The sequence below is a fragment of the Polypterus senegalus genome, chromosome 12 (genome assembly GCF_016835505.1).
Source record: "Polypterus senegalus isolate Bchr_013 chromosome 12, ASM1683550v1, whole genome shotgun sequence".
In the NCBI taxonomy this organism is placed as follows: domain Eukaryota; kingdom Metazoa; phylum Chordata; class Cladistia; order Polypteriformes; family Polypteridae; genus Polypterus; species Polypterus senegalus.
In genome coordinates this window covers 51,661,675-51,687,768 of record NC_053165.1, presented here as the reverse complement: position 1 = coordinate 51,687,768, position 26,094 = coordinate 51,661,675, and the positions used below count along the sequence as shown (strand labels likewise).

The 26,094-nt window shown below is 37.2% G+C and overlaps 1 protein-coding gene across 1 annotated transcript in view; it reads left to right on the top strand.

Annotated features, from left to right (window-relative positions):
• The window catches only part of qars1 (glutaminyl-tRNA synthetase 1), a 34,221-nt gene extending 8,388 nt beyond the window's left edge, over positions 1 to 25,833 (top strand). The window contains exons 11-24 of the mRNA XM_039771213.1: positions 103 to 202; positions 318 to 396; positions 488 to 596; positions 817 to 947; positions 1,565 to 1,657; positions 5,868 to 6,005; positions 6,151 to 6,238; positions 6,684 to 6,830; positions 7,096 to 7,197; positions 7,394 to 7,486; positions 13,044 to 13,171; positions 17,581 to 17,647; positions 22,130 to 22,255; positions 24,830 to 25,833. Of these exons, the coding sequence (XP_039627147.1) occupies positions 103 to 202; positions 318 to 396; positions 488 to 596; positions 817 to 947; positions 1,565 to 1,657; positions 5,868 to 6,005; positions 6,151 to 6,238; positions 6,684 to 6,830; positions 7,096 to 7,197; positions 7,394 to 7,486; positions 13,044 to 13,171; positions 17,581 to 17,647; positions 22,130 to 22,255; positions 24,830 to 24,880 (1,452 nt within the window). The 3' untranslated portion in view covers positions 24,881 to 25,833. The remainder of the gene's footprint in view (positions 1 to 102; positions 203 to 317; positions 397 to 487; positions 597 to 816; positions 948 to 1,564; positions 1,658 to 5,867; positions 6,006 to 6,150; positions 6,239 to 6,683; positions 6,831 to 7,095; positions 7,198 to 7,393; positions 7,487 to 13,043; positions 13,172 to 17,580; positions 17,648 to 22,129; positions 22,256 to 24,829) is intronic.
• Positions 25,834 to 26,094: the final 261 nt, after the last annotated feature.

Genomic DNA, 26,094 nt, shown 5'->3' with positions numbered 1-26,094 from the left:
TGTTTTCTAAGCACTGGGTGGACAATGCCTCAACATATGAATGATTGTTTTTTTTTTTTCTTCTTCTACTTCTTTTTCTTCACTGCTTCTGAATTTTTCCAGGCCAACAATGGTATCTGTTTTCTGCGATATGATGACACCAATCCAGAAAAAGAAGAGGAAAAATATTTTACTGGAATTCGGGATATTGTCGAATGGTTAGGTATGGTAATGAGCTTGGAAAGACTTGGAGACAGTGGCAAAAGAGAAATTGCTAAGTGGATTCATTAAGGCATTCTGGCACTGGTTAATTTAACTTATTTGACCTCTTCCCACAGGCTACAAGCCCTATGCTGTTACACATGCTTCAGATAACTTCCCTCAGCTGTATGAGTGGGCAGTGGAGTTAATCAAAAGGTGGGGTGACTTGACATGAATTAATCGATAAGCATTACTTGGCTTATTTTTATATTCAGTTTAACTGAATCCTGCCTGCTTCTGTGCACAGGGGAGAAGCATATGTATGTCACCAAAAAGTCGAGGAGATCAAAGGTCACAACCCACCACCCTCACCCTGGAGAAACAGAAGTGTAGAAGAGTCCCTGCTGCTTTTTGATGTAAGAATATCTTATTCTTTGTGGTTCTTAGCATCTTTGTGATGAATTTATGGTCGTTTCAAGAATGAATGAATTCTCACCTCCTGATTTCTTTCGTGAACAATAACCATCCATTACATATATCCATTATTGTGCGCATTTTTTTTATATAAATATGTGTGTGTACATATGAATTGCACTCTGATTATTTATGTGGTTACCTAATAATTGTTTGATACAGGGAATGAAGAAGGGCAAATTTGCTGAAGGAGAGGCAACACTGAGAATGAAGCTGGTGATGGAAGATGGAAAGATGGATCCTGTAGCATATCGCATTAAATATACACCCCACCACAGGACTGGGGACACCTGGTAAAAGCTCTCTCAAAAGCCGTGGTACTGAGGATTGCTATACAGCATTTTCATTGTCTGTTTTAGATATATAGTAAACTTTGTGAGAATTGAAAATTCAATATTTGGGAACTTGTAATACATGGGTGGGCCAAGGAGAACCATAGATGGGGCAGATTTCATTCTGCCTTTGCTGCTTTTTTTTAATAATTACCTGTGTTGCTATGTACATTAAATCAAACCATATAACAACTCTTAATTTTTTATTTTTTTTTTTTTATGGCTGGTGCAAAACCTTTATGAAACTGAAGAAATTCATTCTTTTAAAAATGAAACGAGTTCCCTTGCTTAGTGATACAACTATGTCAGTCTGATCACTGTGGGCACTAATCACGTTTACATGAGTCCCTGTACTGCTAGTTTCACCTTGCTAAACAAAATGCTTCTTGTGCTCAGTCCTCATTCCTTTTTTTTTTGTGTCTGTGTCTGTGTCCTTATCACATTTATCACGTTAGTCTTCTCATTGGAAAACATGATGGACCTGGAGCATTGTAGAGTTCACCTCGATAGGTCTGATATACTGAAGCTCTGTGTCAATCTGATGACACTTTCATTTTTCCTTTATGCTCTCTTTACAGGTGTATCTACCCCACCTATGACTACACACATTGTCTCTGTGATTCCATTGAGCATATCACCCACTCTCTTTGTACCAAAGAATTCCAGGCCAGGTAAAACAACTTAAAAATCATTAATTATTTTCAGACAGGTAAAGTAAACAATTAAAATTGTATGTGTGTGTTTTTTTCCCTCCTAAAAAAAATAAAATCTGGTATATTAATAACAAAACAGCACACAATTTTAAGATTCATCAAATATTCTTAAATAGAAAAAGTGCATTTCATGCAAACCAGAAGTGAATAGTACCTTAAATGTAGTACAGTAAACCCTTGTTTATCGCGGTTAATCCGTTCTTTATTTATAAATCTAATATTTTCGCAATTAGAGCATAGAAAACCTGTTTACGACCTTTTAAATACGTTTAACATTATTAGAGCCCTCTAGACATGAAATAACACCCTTTAGTCAAAAGTTTAAACTGTGCTCCATGACAAGACAGAGATGTCCGTTCTTTCTCACAATTAAAAGAATGCAAACATATCTTCCTCTTCAAAGGAGTGCTGTCAGGAGCAGAGAATGTCAGAGAGAGAGACAGAGAGAGAAAAGTAAACAATCAAAAATCAATAGGGCTGTTGGGCTTTTAAGTGGAAGCACCGCGATAAAGCGGCCGCAAGGAAGGGATCAATGTGAAGGTAGTCTTTCAGCATTTTTTTAGAGGAGCATCCGTATCTTCAAAGCAAACAGCCCCTCTGCTCACACCCCCTCCGTCAGGAGCAGAGAATGTCAGAGAGAGGCAGAGAAAAGCAAACAATCAAAAATCAATATGTGCTGTTAGAGGTTTTAAGTGTGCGAAGCACCGCGAGGGAAGCATATCGTATATCATTGAGGAGTTTTATTTAATACGTAATACGTGCTCTGATTGGGTAGCTTCTCAGCCATCCACCAATAGCATCCCTTGTATGAAGTCAACTAGGCAAACAAACTGAGGAAGCATGTACCATAAATTAAAAGACCCATTGTCCGCAGAAATCCGCAGTGTTTCTTAGTAACGGTTGATTAGCGAAACGTTCAGCAAGAAACACAAATATCAACCTTACCTTACCTCTGTTAAGGCAAGATCTCACCATAATAACAGTACAGCTGTCTGGACTAAATGCTTTGTAAAATAGGCATAGCTTTCTAGCTTAGTTGGTTAACAAGGAAACTGTACATAATTTGTTAGTTAATTCTTAATTTTATATTAACATTAAATGTGCTAGATCTCCCAGTGTTTCCCACCAAAATAAAACCAACAGAAATGTGAACTTTCCAGGAATGTTTGAGCCGCATTTATAATTAGCAACAATTACATTAATAAACAAATTAACACATCATAAACAACAATCACAAAAAGATAGAAGAATGATGATATACAGTTAATAAATAAATAAGGGCACACTGAAACACTTTTCTATTTCATAGTAAATGGTAACTTCCAACTTCAAATTGTTATTAGTATGTTGTTGCTGATGTTTACCCAGCTTAAAAAATCAAATGGAAATTGCTGAGGTGTATTGTACAACTACATTAATTTTACATTGTGCACAGCATTTTAACATTGTGGCTACGATGCTACATGCAGCTGTATATTCAAAAGATATTCATTCTTTGTAGGTGAGCAGGTTTTCAAACCCAGGTTTTACTTTTTAAACTGTTAGATTAATTAAATGTTTTTTTAGCACGTTCCAAACTGACATTTTCTTAAAATACTATAGTAATAAGTCATGGTGTCTTTTTCTTTCTTGATACTACCACAGATCATTTATTTAAAAAAACCAAAAAAAACCCAGTGTGTGCCGTAAATCTGAGGTAACATATAACATTTCTCACCTAATCTGCCTAATAACCAGGCAGTTGTCCATGGATTCACAGTTTTCCCAGCAGGGATTTAGAAAAGTGTTGAGTGTTTGTAGCAGTACTGGTGGTAGTAGAAACATTTGGAGCTGTGACCCATTGGTAATCTTTATTTTTTGTGGGAAGTGTGCATTCTCTGGATCCAGTTTTTGGTTTACTATGTGTGGCAAACTGCTTCACTCAAAATGTCGTCTTTCCTGGTTGTTTGGGTTAAATCCAAACAGTGCACAGGTGTGCATGTAGCTTTCATCTGTGCTCTTGTGTTCTCGTTTAAAAATAAAAAACTCCGTAAAGCAGTGACTAGTGTTCCCTCTAGTGAATTAGTTCATAATTTTAAACAATTTGATCCTGCTGCTTTTTAATTGCTCTTGTTTTATGGTGAAAAGCTTTAACATCATTAAGCTTTCCTCAGAACACATACATGTCAACATTAAAATTAGCATTGTAACTATTCTCTGGATTTAATCAAGTGTTGATTATATCCTGATTATAATACAAAAAGCATATATCGGGTGGATTGATAAAATATAGCTTGAAATTCTTAATTATTTACAAATCCCACTTGGCTTTATTTGTTAAAGCAAGAAAATCCCACTATACTTTTAAAGCAAAGAAAGCCCTTAACTATTTTAATCCTATTATGGAATTGGTTGATAAATAAAAATATTGCTTTCATGCATGCTTTGCTAGCATGATGATGTGAAATATCAACTGTAAGTTGCAATCATTTAAATTTCTGGTGTTTTGCATTAAGTAAGTTGAAATGATGACAAGATTATTAGCTCTTTAGTAAAACACCACACATCACTGATAAAGAAACAAAGGCTTTGCATTTATCCTCCAATTGTTTTGAACATGATTACAGTGTGTATATATATATATATATATATATATATATATATATATATATATATATATATATATATACACACACACACACACATACTATATATTTATGTACCTTGGTATACGTCCTTAATCCCTTCCAGATCCTTTGACTTATACCAAATGAATTTTTCCCATAAGAAATTAAGAGAAAATGATTAATCCGTTCACATAGAAAAAAAAATCCTATTGTTATTGGCCTATTTTACATTGATGGGGGTTGTATAAAATAATTTCAACACTGCTTAATACTAAAATACACAAATACAAAAGCAATTAGATGAAATAAATGAAAATTTAACCTCACTTTTCAATAACGTCTTTGTTTTTCACAATCGTAGATACCGTCATTCTCGGCATACAGTATGCAGCAGCCATGTCCTGGATATGCATGCCACCTTCATACTTTTCAACAATCAATTCAAATTTACGAGAAAAAACCCAAAATCACATGAAAATTCACAGAGTTATAGCGCGGGTTGTTGACTGAATGCTAGCAACTGGTGTACTGACGCTCATGGGAAGTCATGGTTTTGTCTCGAGAGAGGTAAACAGGGGTAGTGTAGTGTTCTCTAGATAGAAGTAGCGACACATTCGGAATAATGTTTCGAATGCTGTTTATTTTGAACCATGTTTAACCAACTCTCCATACAGTGTGCCTTCTAAACCACACCCCTCCCTCCTGCTGTCATATGTCTCAAAAGACGCAGACCATAGCAATCAACACCCGAACATAAAGCAATGAACAAAAGCATCATTGAACAATCATATACAACAGGTAGCACGCGGGTTGTTCACTGAATGCTAGCAACTGCCGTACTGACGCTTGTATGCAGTCGTGGCTTTGTCTCGAGAGAGGTAAACAAGGGTAGCATGCGAGTTATATTCCAAATGAAGGTCGTATACAAAGCAAAATTTTTCATGTCAAAACAGGACGTATACCAAGTTGGACTTATTCCAAAGCGGACATATACCAAGGTATAACTATATATATATATATATATATATATATATATATATATATATAGATATAGATATAGATATAGATAGATAGATATCTATATATATATCTATATATATATCTATCTATCTAGATAGAGAGATATATAGAGATATATATATCTCTCACAGGTGCAAGGCCTTGCAGAAGCTGTAAGAAACAAATTTCATCTTTCAAAACAGACCAGTATGAATTTTATTTAAACAAAATGATTAATGGAAAATGTGAAAATAAGACCAAAAACGTTTGCTTTTATCATCCATTTTTAATATTCACTTTCCAAATAATAACTTAATGCATTAAGTAGTTTAAATTAATTTCCTATGAATGAGATGTTGGCATATTATTCTGTATTTTTGTGGCTGCGACGAATCTCCTTCATAAAATCACCTGTTACCACGAAGAATAAATACTTGTATATTAAATGCAGGAGTGCATTAAGTACCATGATAACAGTAGTTTCTGAAGTTTTGTCCCCATTAGCTGTGTACATCAATAATTTAAAAATAGGATGATCTTATTTAATTATTCTTGTGCTTCAGGCGATCTTCCTATTTCTGGCTCTGTAATGCACTAGATGTGTACTGCCCTGTGCAGTGGGAGTATGGACGTCTCAACCTGACATATACTGTTGTCTCCAAGAGAAAGATCATCAAATTGGTGGAAACCGGTATTGTCCGGTAAGCAAATATGTCTTGCAGTTATTTGGAGATAAGTGAGTCAATCTTCATGAATCTCAGAAATAAGTTGTTCACACATTTCCAGTTGAAACCTACCAATGGGTAAAGGTGTAAAAATATGATGGATTGCACTTGCCTCCTGCAGGGATTGGGATGACCCTCGTCTGTTTACACTGACTGCTCTACGCAGAAGAGGCTTTCCTGCTGAAGCCATCAACAACTTTTGTGCCAGGGTGAGGATGGATAAACCTTTGAGAGTCTACCCTAAAATTACTTGCCTGATTGAGAAATGGCAGGACTGCCATGTAGTGGACTTTAAGAAGTTGGAAGGGATGCTGAAGAACGATTTTATATTGTCTTCTTGACAGTTATAGTTAGCATGTGCTTATCTACCATCTGACAGCAACACACTGGTGTCACTCTATAAATTGTAACTATTACTAGTGTTGGTTACAGTGTAGCCTTGATAACGAAGTGTATCTTGATTTTTAAATTGCGTTTATCCTTGGTGCTTTGCACATTAACTTGACACCCCATAGAAGTAGCAATGCTGTCAGCAGCTGTAGTGGTTTGTACTTACCAGAGAAATTGCCAGCCACTTGGACATGCTTAAGAAAGTAATATCAAATTTGTGCAAGCATTCAACTAATGATTTTCTGGGTTTTGGGTTTTGTGTAGGTTGGTGTGACCGTTGCCCAGACAACCATGGAACCTCACCTGCTGGAGGCATGTGTTCGGGAAGTGCTGAATGATACTGCTCCTAGAGCAATGGCTGTTTTTGAACCTCTCAAAGTCACCATTACCAACTTTCCTGTGGTTGAGCAGGTAAATAAAGTGTTGTTCTCAAAAAGTAAAAATTAAGCAGTTGTTCACGGTGGCTGGAGGTGGACTTGTTTTTCAGTATTGGTGAAGAAATTGCAAAAGTTTGATCTTCTTGATTTTTGATAAATCTAATAATTCAAAGATGAATTCATAATCTTTATCATTAAAGTGACATTCATTTCAGCCTTTTTCTTTTATGTAGTATAGCCATAAATATGATGTTTGTGTTGCTTTAGGAAGTAAATGATCCTCTCTTTTGACCTTACAGATGGAAATAGCAGTTCCAGATTTTCCAGCCGAGGAAACTCGAGGAGTGCACAGTGTACCATTTTGCTCTACTGTCTACATTGAACAGTCAGATTTCAGAGAGGTTAGTTTGAAAGAACTGTTGGAAGGACTGAAATTAAAGTAGTAATGACAAAAAAAAAAAGAATATTTTTCGGCATTGCCACAATAAAAGCATACTACTGTTATGCAGATTCCTTTAACAATGTAAATCAGGTTTGAATTTGTTGTACTCCATTATTAAGCCTGTTGAATTACTAATTCTGTTGTGATTGCTTCAGATGATGGAAAAAGGATACAAACGGCTAACGCCCGAGCAACCTGTTGGGCTGCGACACACTGGTTATGTCATAAATGTGCAGAAAGTCATGAAGGTGAGTGTTTGAGTCCTTTTATGTATGTATCTGTAATAGGTAGAAGGGTATTTACAAATCCAAAACAGCACTGGCAATGCCAGTGAACTGCAAGTTACTTTTTGCAGGATTTATCCTTCATGCTTTCTCAGTGACTCTTGTTTGCTTTGACAGCTGTGGCAGTGTCAAGTGTATTTCATTTTGCATGTCTTTTTGAACTAGAATGTTTTCAAATGGTTTCACCAGTCAAAGTAATTAATTTATTGTAATTGTTCAGTTTAAGCAGTCAAACGGGTATGTCTGTAAAGTTACAGAATCTTTCATGGAAGGATTTGCATTTTTTGCTTAGTTTCTTTTACAAACATACTAAAGATAATTTTCAGTTTTATAACAAAACGCTTGACTTTATTATTCTTTTAACAACCGTACTGAACATTTAAATACTCGCCTAAAATGCGCTGACACTGCCTTTTTTTGTAAAATTAAGGTATCTACATTTTTAATTCAAAGAAGCTAAAGTTGACCTATCTTAAGAAATGAAATACAACATCTTATTGATGAACAATACAAGTATACTGTACAGTAATATAATGGATAAACAGATAATATTGTAGGTAGATAGATAGCTAAAGAAAGAAGACATCAAATGACACATTTGTAAGGACATATTAAAAGAAATATAACACAGAATTAAATGGCCTTCCTGGTTTAATTAACTGATTAAAAATGCTAACTTTAAAATAATTACAAAATTTTATCTTAGTGGCTGTCATAATGTTGGACAACTTTTTAGCCTCCATTGCTATGACTCCATCTTTCTTTCTGTAAAGTACTTTTCCAAAAAATGGAATAACTGTTATGAGAAGTAAGAGGATTTAAGTTAACATTCTTCAACCTGCTTAATCCATCTTAGAGTTGTGGGAGGCCATAGTCATGGTAGCACATCACAAATCTAGAGTCCTGGCTTTGTGCCTGGTCAATTGAGTATGGATGTTCTCTCTAAGTCAGTGTGGGGTTTTCTTCCACATTAATAAACACACAGGTTAAATTAATTGACCATTTCAGTTTAGTGGAAGTGTGGATGGGTTCGTTTGTGTGTTTGGAGTATAAAGTGCTCCAGAATGAGTAAAGATACATAATTACAGCACATATAAAATGTATCATGTCTTTGATAGGCAATTATGTCTTAGGTTTAATATATGACAGACTACAGCAACTGAACAACTGCATCTTACAGAACACAATTCCACAGGTTAGTACTTTTGTTCAACAATCCCAAAATCAAGTCAAGGTTTTATCTATCAAGCTTAGGTAAGTTGGCAGTTGGAAGCACACAGGCTCTTTCATACAGAACGCATTACACACAGCAATAAAGGTAATCAGTAAAGACAACATCCTAAAATAAAAAAACCAAATGTAGGTATAAAACTGCAAGACTGACTCTTCAGTAGATATTGTAAGACTACCACAGTGTTCAGATAATAAAACCACTAAAATATTGCTGTTAATGCACTGTTGGCTTAATATTTAGCCAACAAAACACTTCGCCACCGGTGAAGTAAAATTACACCAAGGTTGGTGCATGACACTGCTAGGCGAAACACGCTTATGCAAAGGCAGATGTTAAGCCTGAGATCTGAATCTCTGCAGCAGTCGTGTAATCAAAATCTCAGTACAATACTGTAAAAGTAAATACAGTAGTTACATTTTACTTTTTTGGCAAACAGTAATTTTTATTTAGTTTAATTTTATTGTGAAATTGTGCATTACATATTTTTTTATATACATTTATATTTTAAGAATTCATTTTGGGTGATGTATTTAGACTTGGTTCCCTTGTTGGCAAAAGGACAACAACCTTTGCAGCATTCCTGAAATAAACTACAGGAAATCTAATTCAGGGGGGGAAAAGATGTTTTTAAAGAGGTGGACAATATGATGAAGAATTTAGCCTGGCTTCTTTTAAAATTGTAGAATCTATCCCGGGGTAATGTGTGTACATTCTCAAGATGAAGATTTATGATCAAGAGCATTCTTGCCTTGAAAATGGATGTTTTGAGGAAAGGCTTAAGACTTATGTTTTCATTTTTAGGTTGGTGCTCCACAGATCACAAGAACAGGCATAGTATTTATAAATATTATTTACAAAATGTTTCATTTAAGAGAATGGTTTCCAGTGGCAAATCAATTATACAATGGTTATGAAAAAAATAACAGTGACCTGAAAATAGTTAACTTATCCTTTTAACTTAACTAGCATATTTTTGGGGATGTTGGTGGCGAAACCCATTTAGATGTTGATGCTTAACATGGTACTATTAACTAGCTCCTTCCTGAAGCAATGGTACAGAACAGCTAACTGATGTTTGGGCTGTGGCCTATTTCCATTGCTGGATGGGCTGTAGGTAATTCTTTGTGTTTGCCTAGTAGAACTGGTGGAGCACACATTTTGCTTTGTGGTAACACAAAAAAAATCTGCTGCAGGATATTAGTTGAGTAGTCCTCCTTCAGTTCAGCTTAATGTTTTGGATTTTCTCCTGCATTACTTTATCTTGCTAACCCCATTTCTGTCATTTTCATTGATATTTGTCTGTGCCTTGCATCCAACTACTTTGTCTAAGTGTGGAGTACAGTTGCTGGCAGAGAGCAGGATTGCATAGCACACACAAAGGCATACGCAGTTTTATCATTTTGAATGAAGTAACTTTCCTTTGTTTTAATGAGCATCAATTTAATCCCATAGCCAACAGATGTCCAACTTCTGGGATGGCACTAAATGCACAAAATTACCTGTTAAGTCAGGGGAAATTGAGCACACATTTGTGGATTTGGCTTTGGGTTGGAGAAGCAAAGCAAGCATTTGGTTAGTTTTTATTGGTTTATTTCCAAGCCCTGTTTTCATGCTGAGGCAAAAAAGTTCAGTGCCTTCTTTGTTTCCAGACAGCCTGGAAAAGTCATGCAAATGTTGATTTCAACTTGTAATTGGAACCTTAATGCACTCCTAATAATACCTAACCTATTTACTATATGTAAGCATTTAGTATGCATATTTCAAGTACAGTCAACTCCACTTACCTGCAATTCGATTAATTGAAATCTCCGCCTAGCTGCAATGCAGGTTTTGGGCCCGTTTTTTTCGCTATACACTCCATTGCTAACTCCAATCGATTAGCTGCAATTTGCTTACCTGCAATTTCCAGTTTACTGCAATGCCTTTAATATTCCCGTTTCATGATTTTCAGGTCATTCGGCTTCGGATAGCTGCAGTGGCCATGTGAGTCCGTTTTCCGCTTACTATACAATCTACTCCATTTAAGTGCACAACCTCCGGGCGAGATCGGCACGTGCGCTTAAGCGGAGTCGACTGCATGTGACTTTATGCAATTGGGGACCGTGCAAGTCATGTGCAGCTAAGCGGAGTGTGCGCTCAACCGACATGCACACAAGTGGAGTCGACTGTAGTTGATACACTGTACAGAGAGAGATGACTCTATATAAAGTCGACAGTGCCAGGTATATGCGTGGGCGGTGTCCGTCATTTCAGTAACTTAGGAAGCTGACCGATCTGAAAAGAACATCAACTGATCAACATAATTTGTTTTTTTGAAAAGTTGCTGGAATATTGTTACATTAGGTCTAGCCTAATGTGGCAGCGTGTAAGACTTCAAAAACGTTAAAAGGCCTGTCATTAGCAGATAGAGTAGAAGTGTTAAAACGAATTGATAGTAAGGAAAGTCTAGTGTCTGTTGCCAAGCACTTTGGTGTTCATCCAAGTCAAATCTGTCGCAACAGCAGCAGATGAATGATGACTGGCAAAAAAATGCTAATTCTGATCGAAAAAGAAAACGGGCAGGAAAATCTGAGGATGTTGAAGTTGCTTTGTTGTGTTGGTTCAGCCAAGCTAGAAGCAGACAGCTGCCAGTTAGCAGACCGATGTTGATTAAAAAAGCCAATCGGCTTGCTGTTAGGTTTGGCATGGAGCGCTGGAAGTAACGAGAAAACATCCAGTTTAAACAGCAACATGGGGAAAAGCAGGATGCTGATGAATTTGGTGCCAAGTGTTGAATAGTTGAAGTTCTTCCTGACATCATCAAAAAATATGATAAACGTGATATCTTCAATGCTGACCAAACTGGGCTTTATTGGCGTGCCATACTCGTGGGAACATTAACGTTTAAACACCATGAAGCTGCTGGGACTAAAGTGCCAAAAGACAGACTGACGCTGCTACTTGCCTGTTACATGGATGGATCAGAAAAGTTGCCGCCACAGGTAATAGGAAATGGCAAAGAGCCAAGGTGCTTCAAAAATGTCAAGACCCTTCCAGTGGCATACGAGGCAAATCTCAACGCTTGGATGACCAGTGTAGTTTGGCTGCACTGGATGAAGAAGCTGGATAATTCAATGAGGTCCAAAAGATGACAAATTGTTTTGCTGTATAACAACTGTGCAGCACACAGTGATGATATCAGACTGCCAAACATCAAGTTCATTTTTATGCCGCCCAACACAACAAGCTTAATTCAGCCCATGGACCAAGGCATAACAGCAAATTTCAAGCGAAATTACCAATTCCCTCATGCTCCGCCGTCTGATGGCTATCATGGATCAAGGTGACAATGAGAGCAATTGAGCTGGACTGTAAGCTAACGCTACTTGACAGTTTGCACATGCAGAAGGATACATGGAGTCATGTCAGTACGTCAATAATCGTTAACTGCTACAGACGGGCAAGCTTTGTGAAAGCTGTGGAGGGAGATAGCACTATCCCAGTTCCGGGTACCTCAGCAGCAGTTGTGGACAATAGCAGCAACGTGGGGCTACAGCTGCCTTTTGGAATGTCAACTAATGACTTCAATTGTTTTATTGAAATCGACAGTAATGCTCCAACAAGTGCAGATAAAACAGACGAAGAGATATGCGAAAGCCTGAAGGCATCTATTCCAGCCGCTAATCAACTAGAAGAGGAGGAGAGACTGGACGCGGCTGACGTTGGTGACGTTCAGACTGCACCTGCCATGGTGCTGACATTCACTAATGCAGTGAAGAGCTTGGATTTTATACGAGCCTGCCTAGAGTCAACTGGCTGTGATTTGTACGAAACGTTTTATGCACTGTCCAGCCAAATTTATGACCACCGTCCGAACCATGCACAGATAACAATAACAGATTTTTTTTGTCGCGTGTGAACTAACACTGAGTTAACATTAACAACGACATTGCTTAATTGAAAATCAGCAGCTGTTGACCGGCAAGGCTGTATGTATATTACATGTACTGTAATCTAATTTGACTACATTAGACGATTAAACTATATTTGAGGCTGGTTAGTAACAATACGTTGTGTTTATTCCTTAGCTCTAGGCACTGCGTTTAGGCGCGTCCTTTATACATAGGCGAGCACAGTGACGCAATACATACATATAGTGCTTACCTAGCACGAAGCGCAAGGTTCACAGTCTATTATAAGCTAATTCTGCTTATTTGCAATCTCTGCTTACCTGCAGTTGGGCCTTCAGCCCCCAAACATTGCAGCTAAACTGAGTGCACTATACTAATTATGATTTATTTGTTTCAGGATACATCAGGGAAAGTAATTGAGCTGCTTGTTTCCTGCTCCAAAACCACCGATGTTGAGAAGCCCAAGGCATTTATTCACTGGGTGTCCAACCCCATACAGTGTGAAGTCCGTCTTTATGAGAGACTGTGAGTATGCAAGCTTGGGTGAGGTGTTTTTTTCTGTCTCTGATTTTTAGTAAGAGGAATGTTTGATTGAATGAGGAATTCCACAGAGGTCAATAGTGGATTACCAGTGTTGACAGTCTTGCCTTCATTACAGTGAAAACCGAGTGGTAAAATTCTTTTGTGCAGCATGTCTTAGAGTATGTGGCATGTAATACATTTTGGTTAAAATCTGACACTGGATATTACTAAGACAAATCAATCAATCATTGTTTTATATCGGGGTGGGCAAAGTCATTCCTGGAGGGCAGCAGTGGCTGCAGGTTTTTGTTCCAACCCAATTGCTTAATAAGAAGCACTTAGACACTTCTGCTTCATTTTAGTTGTCTCCCTCATTAAGATTTTGAACCCTTATTGCTTATTTAAGTCTTAAACAGCTGCATTCTCGGTTTTTAATTGCTCCTTATTAGCAAAAAGATGCAAATGACAAAAGAAACCAGCATTTCTCCATTTAGCTTGTTGCCCTTTACACCTGTGTGTATTTATCGTGCACTATTTGGTTTAATTAAATACTTGGAAGGAAAGAGAAAAGAAAAAAGTGAAGAATTGAGAATTACCCATCCATTTTACACTTCAAAGTATTTGGATGATTTCCTTAGAATGGAAAAAAAGATCTAGGATATGAGAATGACTTGACATAGCAGAGTTAAAGCACTAACAATCCATGAAATTTAATTATTGGCAAGGATTGTTTTTTAATTAAGCAACTGGGTTGGAACAAAAACCCGCAGCCACTGCGGCCCTCCAGGAATGACTTTGCCCACCCCTGTTTTATATGGTGTTATTAACCACATGTATCATCACTTGGTTCTCTGGGGGAAAAAATGCAGTGTTGGGAGGTATGAGAAGAAACGTGGGAAGACTTGACATAAATATTGAAGAATAATGTACAATGCAAGCACATAAATTTATTTGAGATGTAAGTTTATGTAGTACAGTACAATAAAGTCAATAGGAGCACAAACGTCTGTTTCATAAAATCTAAATTTCGTAGTTTACAGATTCTCACAAAAAGATGTAAGAAAACAGTTGTAGAACATGTGACCCTCAAAAATAAATAATTGCTTCATAAAACTGGTGGTTCTTTGGGACTGCAAGAAGACCAACCTTAGAAAATTATAGTTGGTTTAGTTATCTGGGCTATATAGGATTAGTGGATTGGATAGGTTATCTGTAGTATTCATGTTGGCAACTAAAGGCTGAATTTTATGTATAATATGTTTTCTGAGAGAGTCAAATTTATTGGAGCTAGGTGACGTGAAATGCGAAGGATGTGTTTATTCCTATTGGGCACCTTGTGGTTGCATGATAAACTGGTTATACTTTTATACTTAAATAACAAATGCTGAAAAAGCTACTTAGCAGCAGATGATCTTTTCTATGTTTCTCTATATTAAGCAGGATGAAATTCTGCAGAATCAAGACTATTGAACTGCACACTGCAGCCCTGTCATTGCAATTCAATTAGAAGTCTGCAGTATGCTGATTCATTGGTTTTGCTTCTGGAGAGTTTCATCATGATCTCATTGAGTTCTGAAACAAGTCCTGTACTATCATACTGCTCTTAAGGTTCCATATCCAAACCTGTACACCATGGCTAGTAGCTGTTAGACAAGACCTACTCTTTTTCCCACTTGTGTAGGCTACTTGTGAGCTCTGTCTGATGGAGCTTTGCACAAAAAGGGCTGGGATTTGATTCCAGGTGGGTGAGTATAGGGGGCACTAAAAAGAATTTAATCTTGATTACCATAGACTCACTAGTGTGGCAGATGCAGTATTTATTTGGGCCATCGAGCTTTTGTGCTCTAATACACTGATGTTGACAATGAGCACTATATTCTGTATTTGAGGTACGATGTGAACATGCTGCAAGTCTGACATTCTGCCTGTTTCATAAACCAAATCTTGATTTCTGTCAAAGCGTACTTCCTATTGTTGAATAGTTTAACAAGTTAGAATTTTTTTATAACAGTAGTAAATCATTTATTTGAAGCACTTTTTTGTAAAAGCAGTAGACCTGTCTGTTCAACAGCTTCAACTGCCACCCATGCTGTGAGGTATTATTCTAAAGTCTTGCAATGGGCATGCAGAATTTTAAAGTTCCACTGGTGTCTTGACTTTAGATGCAAAAAAAAGTATACTCTTCTCATCCACAACAATCTCTGTTTCTGTTTTGGTTTTATATATAAGGGGAGAAACCAGTGAGTTTCAGTACCAGGGCACTAACACCTAGCAATCTCACAGTGTAAAGAAATAATTAATACTAATGTGAAATTTATTATCAACTAACTTCCATCCGCTTACCCTTGTCCTTGGTGAAGAACTATATTAATAAAACAGTTGATAGATATCCAGCTGATTAACTCAACACAGTCCCTTCATAATAATGTCATTAATTTAAATTGCATTTCAATAACTAGATTATTCACAGAAACCGGATTTGTAAAATGCCATGTAAACCCTTATTCAGGTTAGAGAAATTGAGTTATTGACTTCTGAGAAATCTGATTAACAGAGGCAGATTTCTTTGTGAAAAATCAGATTATGTGGTCATGTAAATCCATAACTGGGTTACTGTTAAGGATTTTATAATCTGCACAGGTCTGTTGCACTCTGTCAGGCTGCACATGTATTAGCTTTACACATGCTTTCAGTAACCACAGGTAGAAGTGTCCACAAATATATTTCCAGATGCAACTATTTGCGAGATCACATTATTCTTTCTGGTTGCTGAAATAATTGTCTCAGTACTTTTTTGTTGATGAGCTGAACAAATGCTGCTAGCTCAGCAACACAATCTTGAGAGCAATAACGTAACATGTTAAAAGTAACAAGCATTAAGAAGTCCAATTACTTTTTAAAGTAACAAGTAACCTAACACTTCTCTAACTAGCTGACGCCTGCCGTAGCATACGGCGGTGTAAGAATAGGAATGGAAAACCGTGAAAAAGGAATTCTATACATTCTATAAATACTTCTTGAAAGATGCAGTTGTGAATAGGTGTTTTTCTGGAGCTGACAGATAATGAGTCGAAAGATCTAATCTTGGAAAGAGCTTGAATTTCAGCTTCACCACCATAAACTCCATATGTTGCCATGTATTGATAGTACTCCTGACTTGTGATAACTTGACTTGCGTTGGAAAGAACAACAGTAAGAACGTCTCCAAATCTGTCCCAGTGTGATGCAATGAAATCTACTGCCCTATGTCGTAGTGAGATTGCATTGCCTTCATCAACCGTTTGTGTCAAGAAATGATAGGAACAGGCAGTTGCCGGATCCCGGAATAGAGATAACGTTGTACAAAAACCCATCGACAGAGAAGATACTGTCGTTCATTTTATAACAAAGGCTTGGGAAACAACCATCGCAGTATAATGAAAATTAGCAAGGAGCGAAACCAATGCACGTGGTCGAGAGATCACCTTCCTGTAGCAGGTTACGGAAAAGACTCCCAGATGCAGACATGGCGGAAGTGAACAGTCACGCGGTCAGGCTAGATATCGGTGACGTGACACCAATGGGGTCATGAGAGAGGAGCGGGAAACGCGGTAGTCCGAAGGAGGAATAGGACTCGAGAAAAGTGGTGTGGGGGTATATGGAAGGCCGCAGGCAACGTGGGGAAGGGTTTGGAAGATGACGAATAGGAATCGAAAAATGCCGTGTGGGCTGCATGTGGGCAGGGCCGGGTTTGAAGAGGAAGCAGACGAACTAGAAGAGAAATACAGTATATAAGAGACTGAAGTAAAAATATCTGCATTGTTGTTATTGCAGGAAGCAAATGTACCAGGTTCTTTGCTGGGCTCAGTCACACAACCAAGCAGAAAAGAGTGTGCTGTGGGCAATGCAGGAACCTATAAATAAAGCATCAATTTTGATAAACATTTAGAAAACACAAGAAATGTATCATAGGTTTCATGCACTTATTTTCAGATTCATAGTGGCCGATGATGTCATTTAACACTTTTTTGTGCAATTTAATGACATCTGAGTGTTTCGCCAAAGGAGACATTCAGAAAATTACTTGTGCATGCAAACTCAGATTATTAAGAAACCAGGTTTCTGCCTTTGCCATGTTTTTTACCTTAATCAAAATTGTGTGTGCATGTAAACACGCTAATTGAGAGAGTTGTCAAACACGACAGACACAATTTTCCCCCACCAAAAAAATAGTCCTAGAATGTCCAGTGCACCAGCTTTCTGAATATGTCAGAGCCGACTTGGTTGAAATGAGCCTATACAGATGATAACATGCCCCCTTACACATGGTGGAACGTCAAGTATAAGTGGTTAATACTTGCCCATTTGAGTTTAAGTTTTCCTATACTGACTCATCCTTGCCAAGAGAAAAACTTGAATATGTGTGTTTATAGGTTCCTTCACAAAAATCCAGAAGACACTACAGAGGTTCCTGGTGGATTCCTGAGTGACATCAACCCAGTGAGTATTAAGTGTCTAGTGTTGTGCACTTACATAGAACCGGTTTTATTTAGTGTTTTTCTTATTTTAAGATATTTTAGCTTTTGTCTTTCTCACTCTCTCTCTCTTTTTTTTTTTTAGTTTTTATTTTTAATAATTTATTTTTAACAAATTACTTTGTCTTTTACCATTTCCTAATTTTAGTTTTTTTTTCTTTTTAGTTTTGTTTTTTAGCAATTAATTTTTAGTTTTATTTTACATTTACAAAAATGTCCACAGTGTTTTACAAGTGTGAAAACAGTTTTCTTTATAGTTGTCCTAATGTGTATCATTCATGTTATACCTGTCAGCTCAACACATAAATGCTGTCAGTATTTCTACGTTAAATTATATGAAAAAATGGTCTGATAAACAGATATCCACAATCTGCCTCACATCAGCTTTGAGTCCTTTAGTAATCACTAAATTAAGCGTGTGCAAATCCCCTTCTGTGCTGGCTGGCTAACCTGTAGGCTCAGATCAAGAGAGTGCAGGAGGTTCATAAATTCTTTTGTTTTTGGGTCACACTGGTTATCGATATGAAAAATAAAGTCACCAACAATTAAGAACCTGTCATAGTTCGTTATTATGATTGACAGTAAGTCTGAGAGTTCCTCAATAAAAGATTCCTATTTAGGAGGTCTGTACACAGTCAATACTAAAGACTTGAGAAACTCCATGAATAACAATGGCAAGATACTCAAAAGACCCAAATGTACCAAAGCCGAGATCATTACACTTTCACTGGCCTGAGTAGAGACCTTTGCGAATTGAATAAGTAAAGCTGTAATTCAGAGGTGCAGATTCAATTAAAACAGCTGCACCATCAGAGGTGTACCACGTTTCACTTAGTGTAAGAAAATCAATTTTCCTATCACTAATAAGATCATTGATGTAAAATGTCTTGTTAGTTAATGCTCTAACATGTAATAAGGCCATATTTAAGGTCTTGGAAGAAAAATGCTTAATTGGTGGAATGTTACAGCTGCTAGAAATAGTAATTAAGTTATTCATGTTAATGCTGGTCTGTGTGCATTTTTTATTTAATCTATAATCTGTTGTTATAGTTTTAAATATTTGACAGTCAAAGTTTTGAATTAGATTAAAAAACAAGCAGGAACAAAAAGAAAACATTGAATAAATCTATGTACACTTACATGTATTAATATAAATATAGTTGTTACAATCACTCACGGTGATACTGAATAATCAATAGGATAACAGTGGATTTCATATTCAGTTTAATGGCTAGACACTGGACGACATCAATCATTTAATGGCTATTCGTTTGCTTTTCAGTTCAGATATAAAAATCCCAGCCAGAACTCTGCGCCACTGCAAAGTAAACTCTCAAGATGGAGTCATCTCACTTAGAGAGGCAAACTTTTTTTTCCCCCTCTTATTTTTGCTTCACATGTGAAGATTGCAGTCTTCAATGCATCAGATAGTTTTAATGTTTTACAATAAGTGAGGTGTATGTTAAGCAGGGTAATATCAGATAAAGAAAGTTTGCTGCACACATATCCTTCACCAGAGTTTATTCTAATATAGAGTAGATTTGGCACATTACTCTTAATAAAATAAGAGTGGGATAGCATATTTCTGAATTAACAGTGCTGATGGGCTCCCAAGTACAGCTTTCTAAATAAAATACATTGAGTAATGCTGTTCATCTATTTGCTATTGATGAAGCATTTAACACAGATGTTTCACACAATAGTGCGACGGGAATGTGTTCTGTGACACTGCACAACCCACGTTGGAACATCAGTACTAATAACGTGTAAAACTAAATGTATACTTGTAACATTAACTCTGTTGCTAACATAGACCGAATGCTATGCTTCTGTTTAATACAGTATGTTACTGCAAAGGTATTGTCAATAAACAAACAATTTCTGTGACAAGTAATGTTAAATGACTGAAACTCCCTTCTTCATTTGTGTATCAAGATACAATTTTTCCAGTCTAAATACTGACTGAATTTGAAGTGTGGGGGCAGCTGTTCTATCCTGACAAACCCTCTGTGGTTTTAATTTCCAAATTATTTAGTAATGGCATGTTTTAAGTTTGAAGTTCAGCGAAAGTTGCCTGCCATTCATTGACAATCGTACATCTGTTGTGGATGGTCAATTACAACCAAAGAAATACACAAAATAAGTCCTTGGCAAAGGAGGAGGCCTTGGTATTCACTCTCAGTTCAAGAAGGTAAAGTTGACTGATGGATGAAATGACCAATGAAATCCAAAGATTCAGATGCCAGCAGTGATAGATACTTGCACGTATTCATAAATCAATTCTCATTCCTAACCAAATTTATGACTGTTTCATTTTAAACAATATGTAATAAGTACACCAGTAACTGTACGCTTCCAGTACATTATGCACAAAGACTAGCATGGTAAAAATTTAAAAAAATATAAACAAACCTACTTTCTGAAATATTTAAGTTTTCACAGATGTATTAATTTTTATTTTAAAGAAATTGTTTGACTTTTTTCCCCATCAGCAACATATTTCATTTTAGTTTTCATTAATGGTTTATTCATAAAGTACAGTAGTAGTAATGAAAGTGGGAACGAGAAAGCAAGGCTGCAATGCCAAAGATTTTTTTTACTTTAGATTTTTACCAATTGTTACTTTTAGAATGGGTTGTTCCTTACTGAATGCAGTGTTTCTGGTTACTTTTTTAAAGAGGGTTTCCCTTTTTTCTTACTGTTTTTAAAATACTTGTAATTGGAGATCTCATTGGTAGGCACTTTCTCATACTAATTTAGTAAATAACATTCACCAGTATTTTTTATTTGTGCCAAGTTTAATTCACTGTTTTTTTTTTTGTTTTTTTATGCCTTCTACCAAGTTGCACTTTAATTTGTGTATGGTGTACTTTGCATTGCCTCATAATTTATGATTTTAGGGAGTGTCACATTTGTAGTGACCACAGAATGAAAAGTGGCAAAAGTTAAATTTTAGATGCCCTGGCATGACTTAACAAGAACCATGAATAAATAGCTGGATTTTAGAATGAAGTAAAATCTCTTATCATTTTACTACGAAAAAGCAACAGGGAGATCTACACTCACCTAAAGGATTATTAGGAACACCATACTAATACGGTGTTTGACCCCCTTTCGCCTTCAGAACTGCCTTAATTCTACGTGGCATTGATTCAATAAGGCGCTGAAAGCATTCTTTAGAAATGTTGGCCCATATTGATAGGATAGCATCTTGCAGTTGATGGGAGATTTGTGGGATGCACATCCAGGGCACAAAGCTCCCGTTCCACCACATCCCAAAGATGATCTATTGGGTTGAGATCTGGTGACTGTGGGGGCCATTTTAGTACAGTGAACTCATTGTCATGTTCAAGAAACCAATTTGAAATGATTTGAGCTTTGTGACATGGTGCATTATCCTGCTGGAAGTAGCCATCAGAGGTTGGGTACATGGTGGTCATGAAGGGATGGACATGGTCAGAAACAATGCTCAGGTAGCCCGTGGCATTTAAACGATGCCCAATTGGCACTAAGGGGCCTAAAGTGTGCCAAGAAAACATCCCCCACACCATTACACCACCACTACCAGCCTGCACAGTGGTAACAAGGCATGATGGATCCATGTTCTCATTCTGTTTACGCAAAATTCTGACTCTACCATTTGAATGTCTCAACAGAAACCGAGACTCATCAGACCAGGCAACATTTTTCCAGTCTTCAACTGTCCAATTTTGGTGAGCTTGTGCAAATTGTAGCCTCTTTTTCCTATTTGTAGTGGAGATGAGTGGTACCCGGTGGGGTCTTCTGCTGTTGTAGCCCATCCGCCTCAAGGTTGTGCGTGTTGTGGCTTCACAAATGCTTTGCTGCATACCTCGGTTGTAACGAGTGGTTATTTCAGTCAAAGTTGCTCTTCTATCAGCTTGAATCAGTTGGCCCATTCTCCTCTGACCTCTAGCATCAACAAGGCATTTTCCCCCACAGGACTGCCGCATACTGGATGTTTTTCCCTTTTCACACCATTCTTTGTAAACCCTAGAAATGGTTGTGCGTGAAAATCCCAGTAACTGAGCAGATTGTGAAATACTCAGACCGGCCCGTCTGGCACCAACAACCATGCCACGCTCAAAATTGCTTAAATCACCTTTCTTTCCCATTCTGGCATTCAGTTTGGAGTTCAGGAGTTTGCCTTGACCAGGACCACACCCCTAAATGCATTGAAGCAACTGCCATGTGATTGGTTGATTAGATAATTGCATTAATGAGAAATTGAACAGGTGTTCCTAATAATCCTTTAGGTGAGTATACTTCTTTATCTAAACTCTTAACATGGGCATCAATTGTGAATTCAGAGGCCTGAGAGAGTTTAAATGTAAATGAATCTGCACTGCATGGTTTCTGGTAAGTTGTTGACTCCTGGCTAGAACTAGACGATATTACTTACTCCCTCTCTCCATCTTTCACTCCCTAGAACTCTCTTACTGTGATACACAATGCTCTTGTTGATCAATCTGTCGCAAAATCTAAATCTTTTGATAAGTTCCAGTTTGAAAGAGTGGGATACTTCTCAGTGGATCCTGACAGCACCAGCCATAAGGTAAGGCTGCATACACAGTTAATTATGTCCTGGAGAGTGTAAATGGTCTGCATTAACTCCAGTTTTTATTGTTTCTATCTTAAAATTAAAGTTTACTTTTAGTTGTGTAAAGCCATTTACCTAATAAACATAGTAATATCAATCAGTTCATCTTTATAGGCTTTCACAGATATTGCTACAGAAAAATGCTCTTCCACTGGATCTACAGTTGTACTGTTCATAGAATTAGGTTGTTATTAGGGTCATTAGGACCCAGCATATCTTCCATTTATTTATCTTATTATATTTTAGGACTGCAAAGTTTCCCCATGACATTTAAATGTCTTGGCCCATGTTTGTTATCTGTGTACATTAAACATTCATAGGCAATGTTCTCTAGTTATTTTTTCTATAAGTTGCTTTCAATAAAGGCTTCTGCCAAAGTTACATTAACTGATCTTTACTTTGCAATATTTACTAAATTAAGTTGTGCTTTTTCTGAGGATGATTTCTTCATATATCATATATATTGGAATGCATTGGTAAATGCGTAAATATTTTGAGAGACAAATTTAACAATATAATGTTTGCACTACAAAAATATTAGTGGGTGACATTGTTTACTCACCATAAGGAGTACCACCTTAGAGAGGTGGCACTGATACATAATTGTAGTAATAAATCATTTAATAATCCATCTTTTTAAAACATAAAAGGAATACATAAATTATGTGAACTACAGTGTGTGACTAATGATAAGATTGTTTTAACATGGTTTCCCATGATGCCCATTATATTGTGTGTGTAATACAAGGTGAGGGTAATTTTGATACCCATTAAAGAATGGCAGAAGATAAATAAGGATACCACATGAAAGTAAACGCACCATATGCAATTTGGTCCCAGAATTTCCCTTTCCAGAGACATAACTTAATTCAAGTCACTTGATAATTGGATGCTACAAAAACGTTGGTAATAAAGGACACCCCACCTGGTACCATGTCCTATAACCAATTTTGTAAAGTCTTTATTACAAAACAGCAGTTCTTACCCCTGTAGCAGCGAAGCAGATACCTGTGAGACCACCATGTTTCCACTGTGAAAGACAAACTACACCTGTGTAATCATATCATACATAAATATTGAATCAGTTTAAAATGTTGCGGATGACACAGTGGTGCAGTGTTTAGTGCTGTTGCTTCACCTTTCTGTATGGGGTTTATAGATTTTCACCATGTCTGCTTGAGGATTCCTCCAGTATTCTGGTTTTCCTTCCACCTTCCAGTAACATGCAGGTTAGGTGAACTGGTAATGCTGAATTGGCCTGCATTTAGATAGATAGATAGATAGATACTTTATTAATCCCAAAGGGAAATTCACATAATCCAGCAGCAGTATACTGATACAAAAAACAATATTAAATTAAATAGTAATAAAAATGCATGTAAAAGCAGACAATAACTTTAAATAATGTTAGCATTTACTCCCCCGGATGGAATTGAAGAGTCACATAGTGTGGAGGAGGAACGAGCACCTCAGTCTGTCACTGAAGCTACTCCTCTGCATGGAAATGACACTGTTCAGTGGATGCAGCGGATTATTCATGATTGACAGGAGTTTGCTTAATATAATAGAGCCTGCATTCTTAAGTTTGTCCAGGCGTGAGGCGTCTTTCATCTTTATGCTGCCTCCCCAGCACACCACCACGTAGAAGAGGGCACTTGCAGCAACCATCTGGTAGAACATCTGTAGCATCTTATTGCAGATGTTGAAGGACGCCAACCTTCTAAGAAAGTATAGTCGGCTCTGACCTTTCTTGCATAGAGCATCAGTATTGGCAGTCCAGTCCAATTTGTCATCCAGCTGCACTCCCAGATATTTATAGGTCTGCACCCTCTGCACGCAGTCGCCTCTGATGATCACAGGGTCCATGAGGGGCCTGGGCCTCCTAAAATCCACCACCAGCTCCATGGTCTTGCTGGTGTTAAGGTGTAAGTGGTTTGAGTCGCACCATTTAACAAAGTCTATGATTAGCTTCCTGTACTCCTCCTCCTGCCCACTGCTGATGCAGCCCACAATAGCAGTGTCATCAGCAAACTTTTGCACATGGCAGGACTCCGAGTCATATTGGAAGTCTGATGTATATAGATTGAACAGGACCGGAGAAAGTACAGTCCCCTGCGGTGCCCCTGTGTTGCTGACCACAATGTCAGACCTGCAGTTCCCAAGACACACATATTGAGGTGCACGCTTGCTCGCACTCTATAATGGACTGATTCCATGTCTTGTCTTTTTTTTTTTGCCCTCCCCCACTGCTGCTAGAGTAAGGATGGATATAAATTTGTTCAAAATGTCATGTTTCTGAATTACTGTAGGACTATTCTTATTACTTAGCCCTATAAGGGACTGTGGGATAATTTTGAGGGATGGGCTATAGACTGGAGAAGGAGGGAAATGAGGGATAAAGGGGTAGAGAAATGTGTTTTGAGAGATAGAGCTCACAGTCTTTTGAGCTTTTTATACTAATTTACTTGCACTGATATTACTTTGCTTATCTTCAGTACAACTTAACTATTTTTTTTTCTTCCAACACAGTTTGTCTTTAACAGGACAGTGACCCTTAAAGAGGATCCTGGGAAGATCTAACTGCAAAGCCTCATGTTCCTGTTAAAAGAGGACCCCCTTCCATCTCTCAGTCCTTCAGCAAGTGTTACATTTTCAAGACAAATCCAACTTTTCTACTGGGTCTGTTCTGTCATGGTTTAATTACTTACAGAGTACAGAACATTTGTGTAAAAGTGTTTTGTGGGTGACATGGCCATTCCCTTACTGATGCCTCCCGCCATTGGTGCCTGATTTTTTTTTTTTTTTAATACTTTGTAAGACTTTGCTTGATTCTCTGAGAGAAGCTGGATGCCCTTAAGTATTGAATTCCTGACTATCCTGCAAGAAGTGTTTTATTAGTGACATTCTAATACAGTATCATTTTTGTGGCACTGGTGTCCAATCAACAGATTAATTATATGGTTTCCCATATTTTACTTTCTTCTTTTTTTATATGTATTCTGGTATCCAATGTTTAAGGTCATCTAAAGGATTTGTCGGTTAAAAGAAGAGAGTATTATGTTTCCTAACTGGAGAAGTTATACCAAATCATTTGAGAGATGAAGAGATGGAAGAAGGTTCATAAATGAGGGGACTGTTTAAAAGGAGAAGAGGATTCTACATTCTGCTCAGATCTTGCATTTTAGTATGCACACAGAATACAAGCAGATTATTGGCAGTAGAAGATTTGGTTTGAGAGACATACTTTGTGCATGTGAAAACCAAACCTCAAACACCTGAATGAAATTAAAAAAAAGTGCTGCATTTATCAAGCTGCCATGTGACCTTATCCTCAAAAGAAACAGGGTAGAGTATTGTGCCTTAAAAATATAAAATCTGCTGTGGTTTGCTAAGGTGCTTCTCTTTAATTGAGGTTATTTGCAGAGGGTTTGTTGGGGTGGTTTAAATAAAAATAAGAAGGGAACCTCTCATTATGTAGTCATATCTGTTTTGTTGCTGATGGCAATGTGAGTAAATAAAGTTTTTCAAGACTATTTTATTTATTTTATTTTTTTTTTTGGTGGTGGAACTTTTGAGTGGGACCCTGAAACGACAGGAGATGGAAGTTAGACTTTTTTTTAGAGTTAACTACAGTAAATACTTCTAATCATCATCTTGGTCTTTGATACTGCCCAAAGTTCCATTTTGAAAATGTTTCAACCTTGACTAGGATAACTAATAAGATTTGATGTATAACTGCAAGAGGGTAGATGGGTAAATGTTGCTTTATTTGTTATTACATACACATCTCTTAC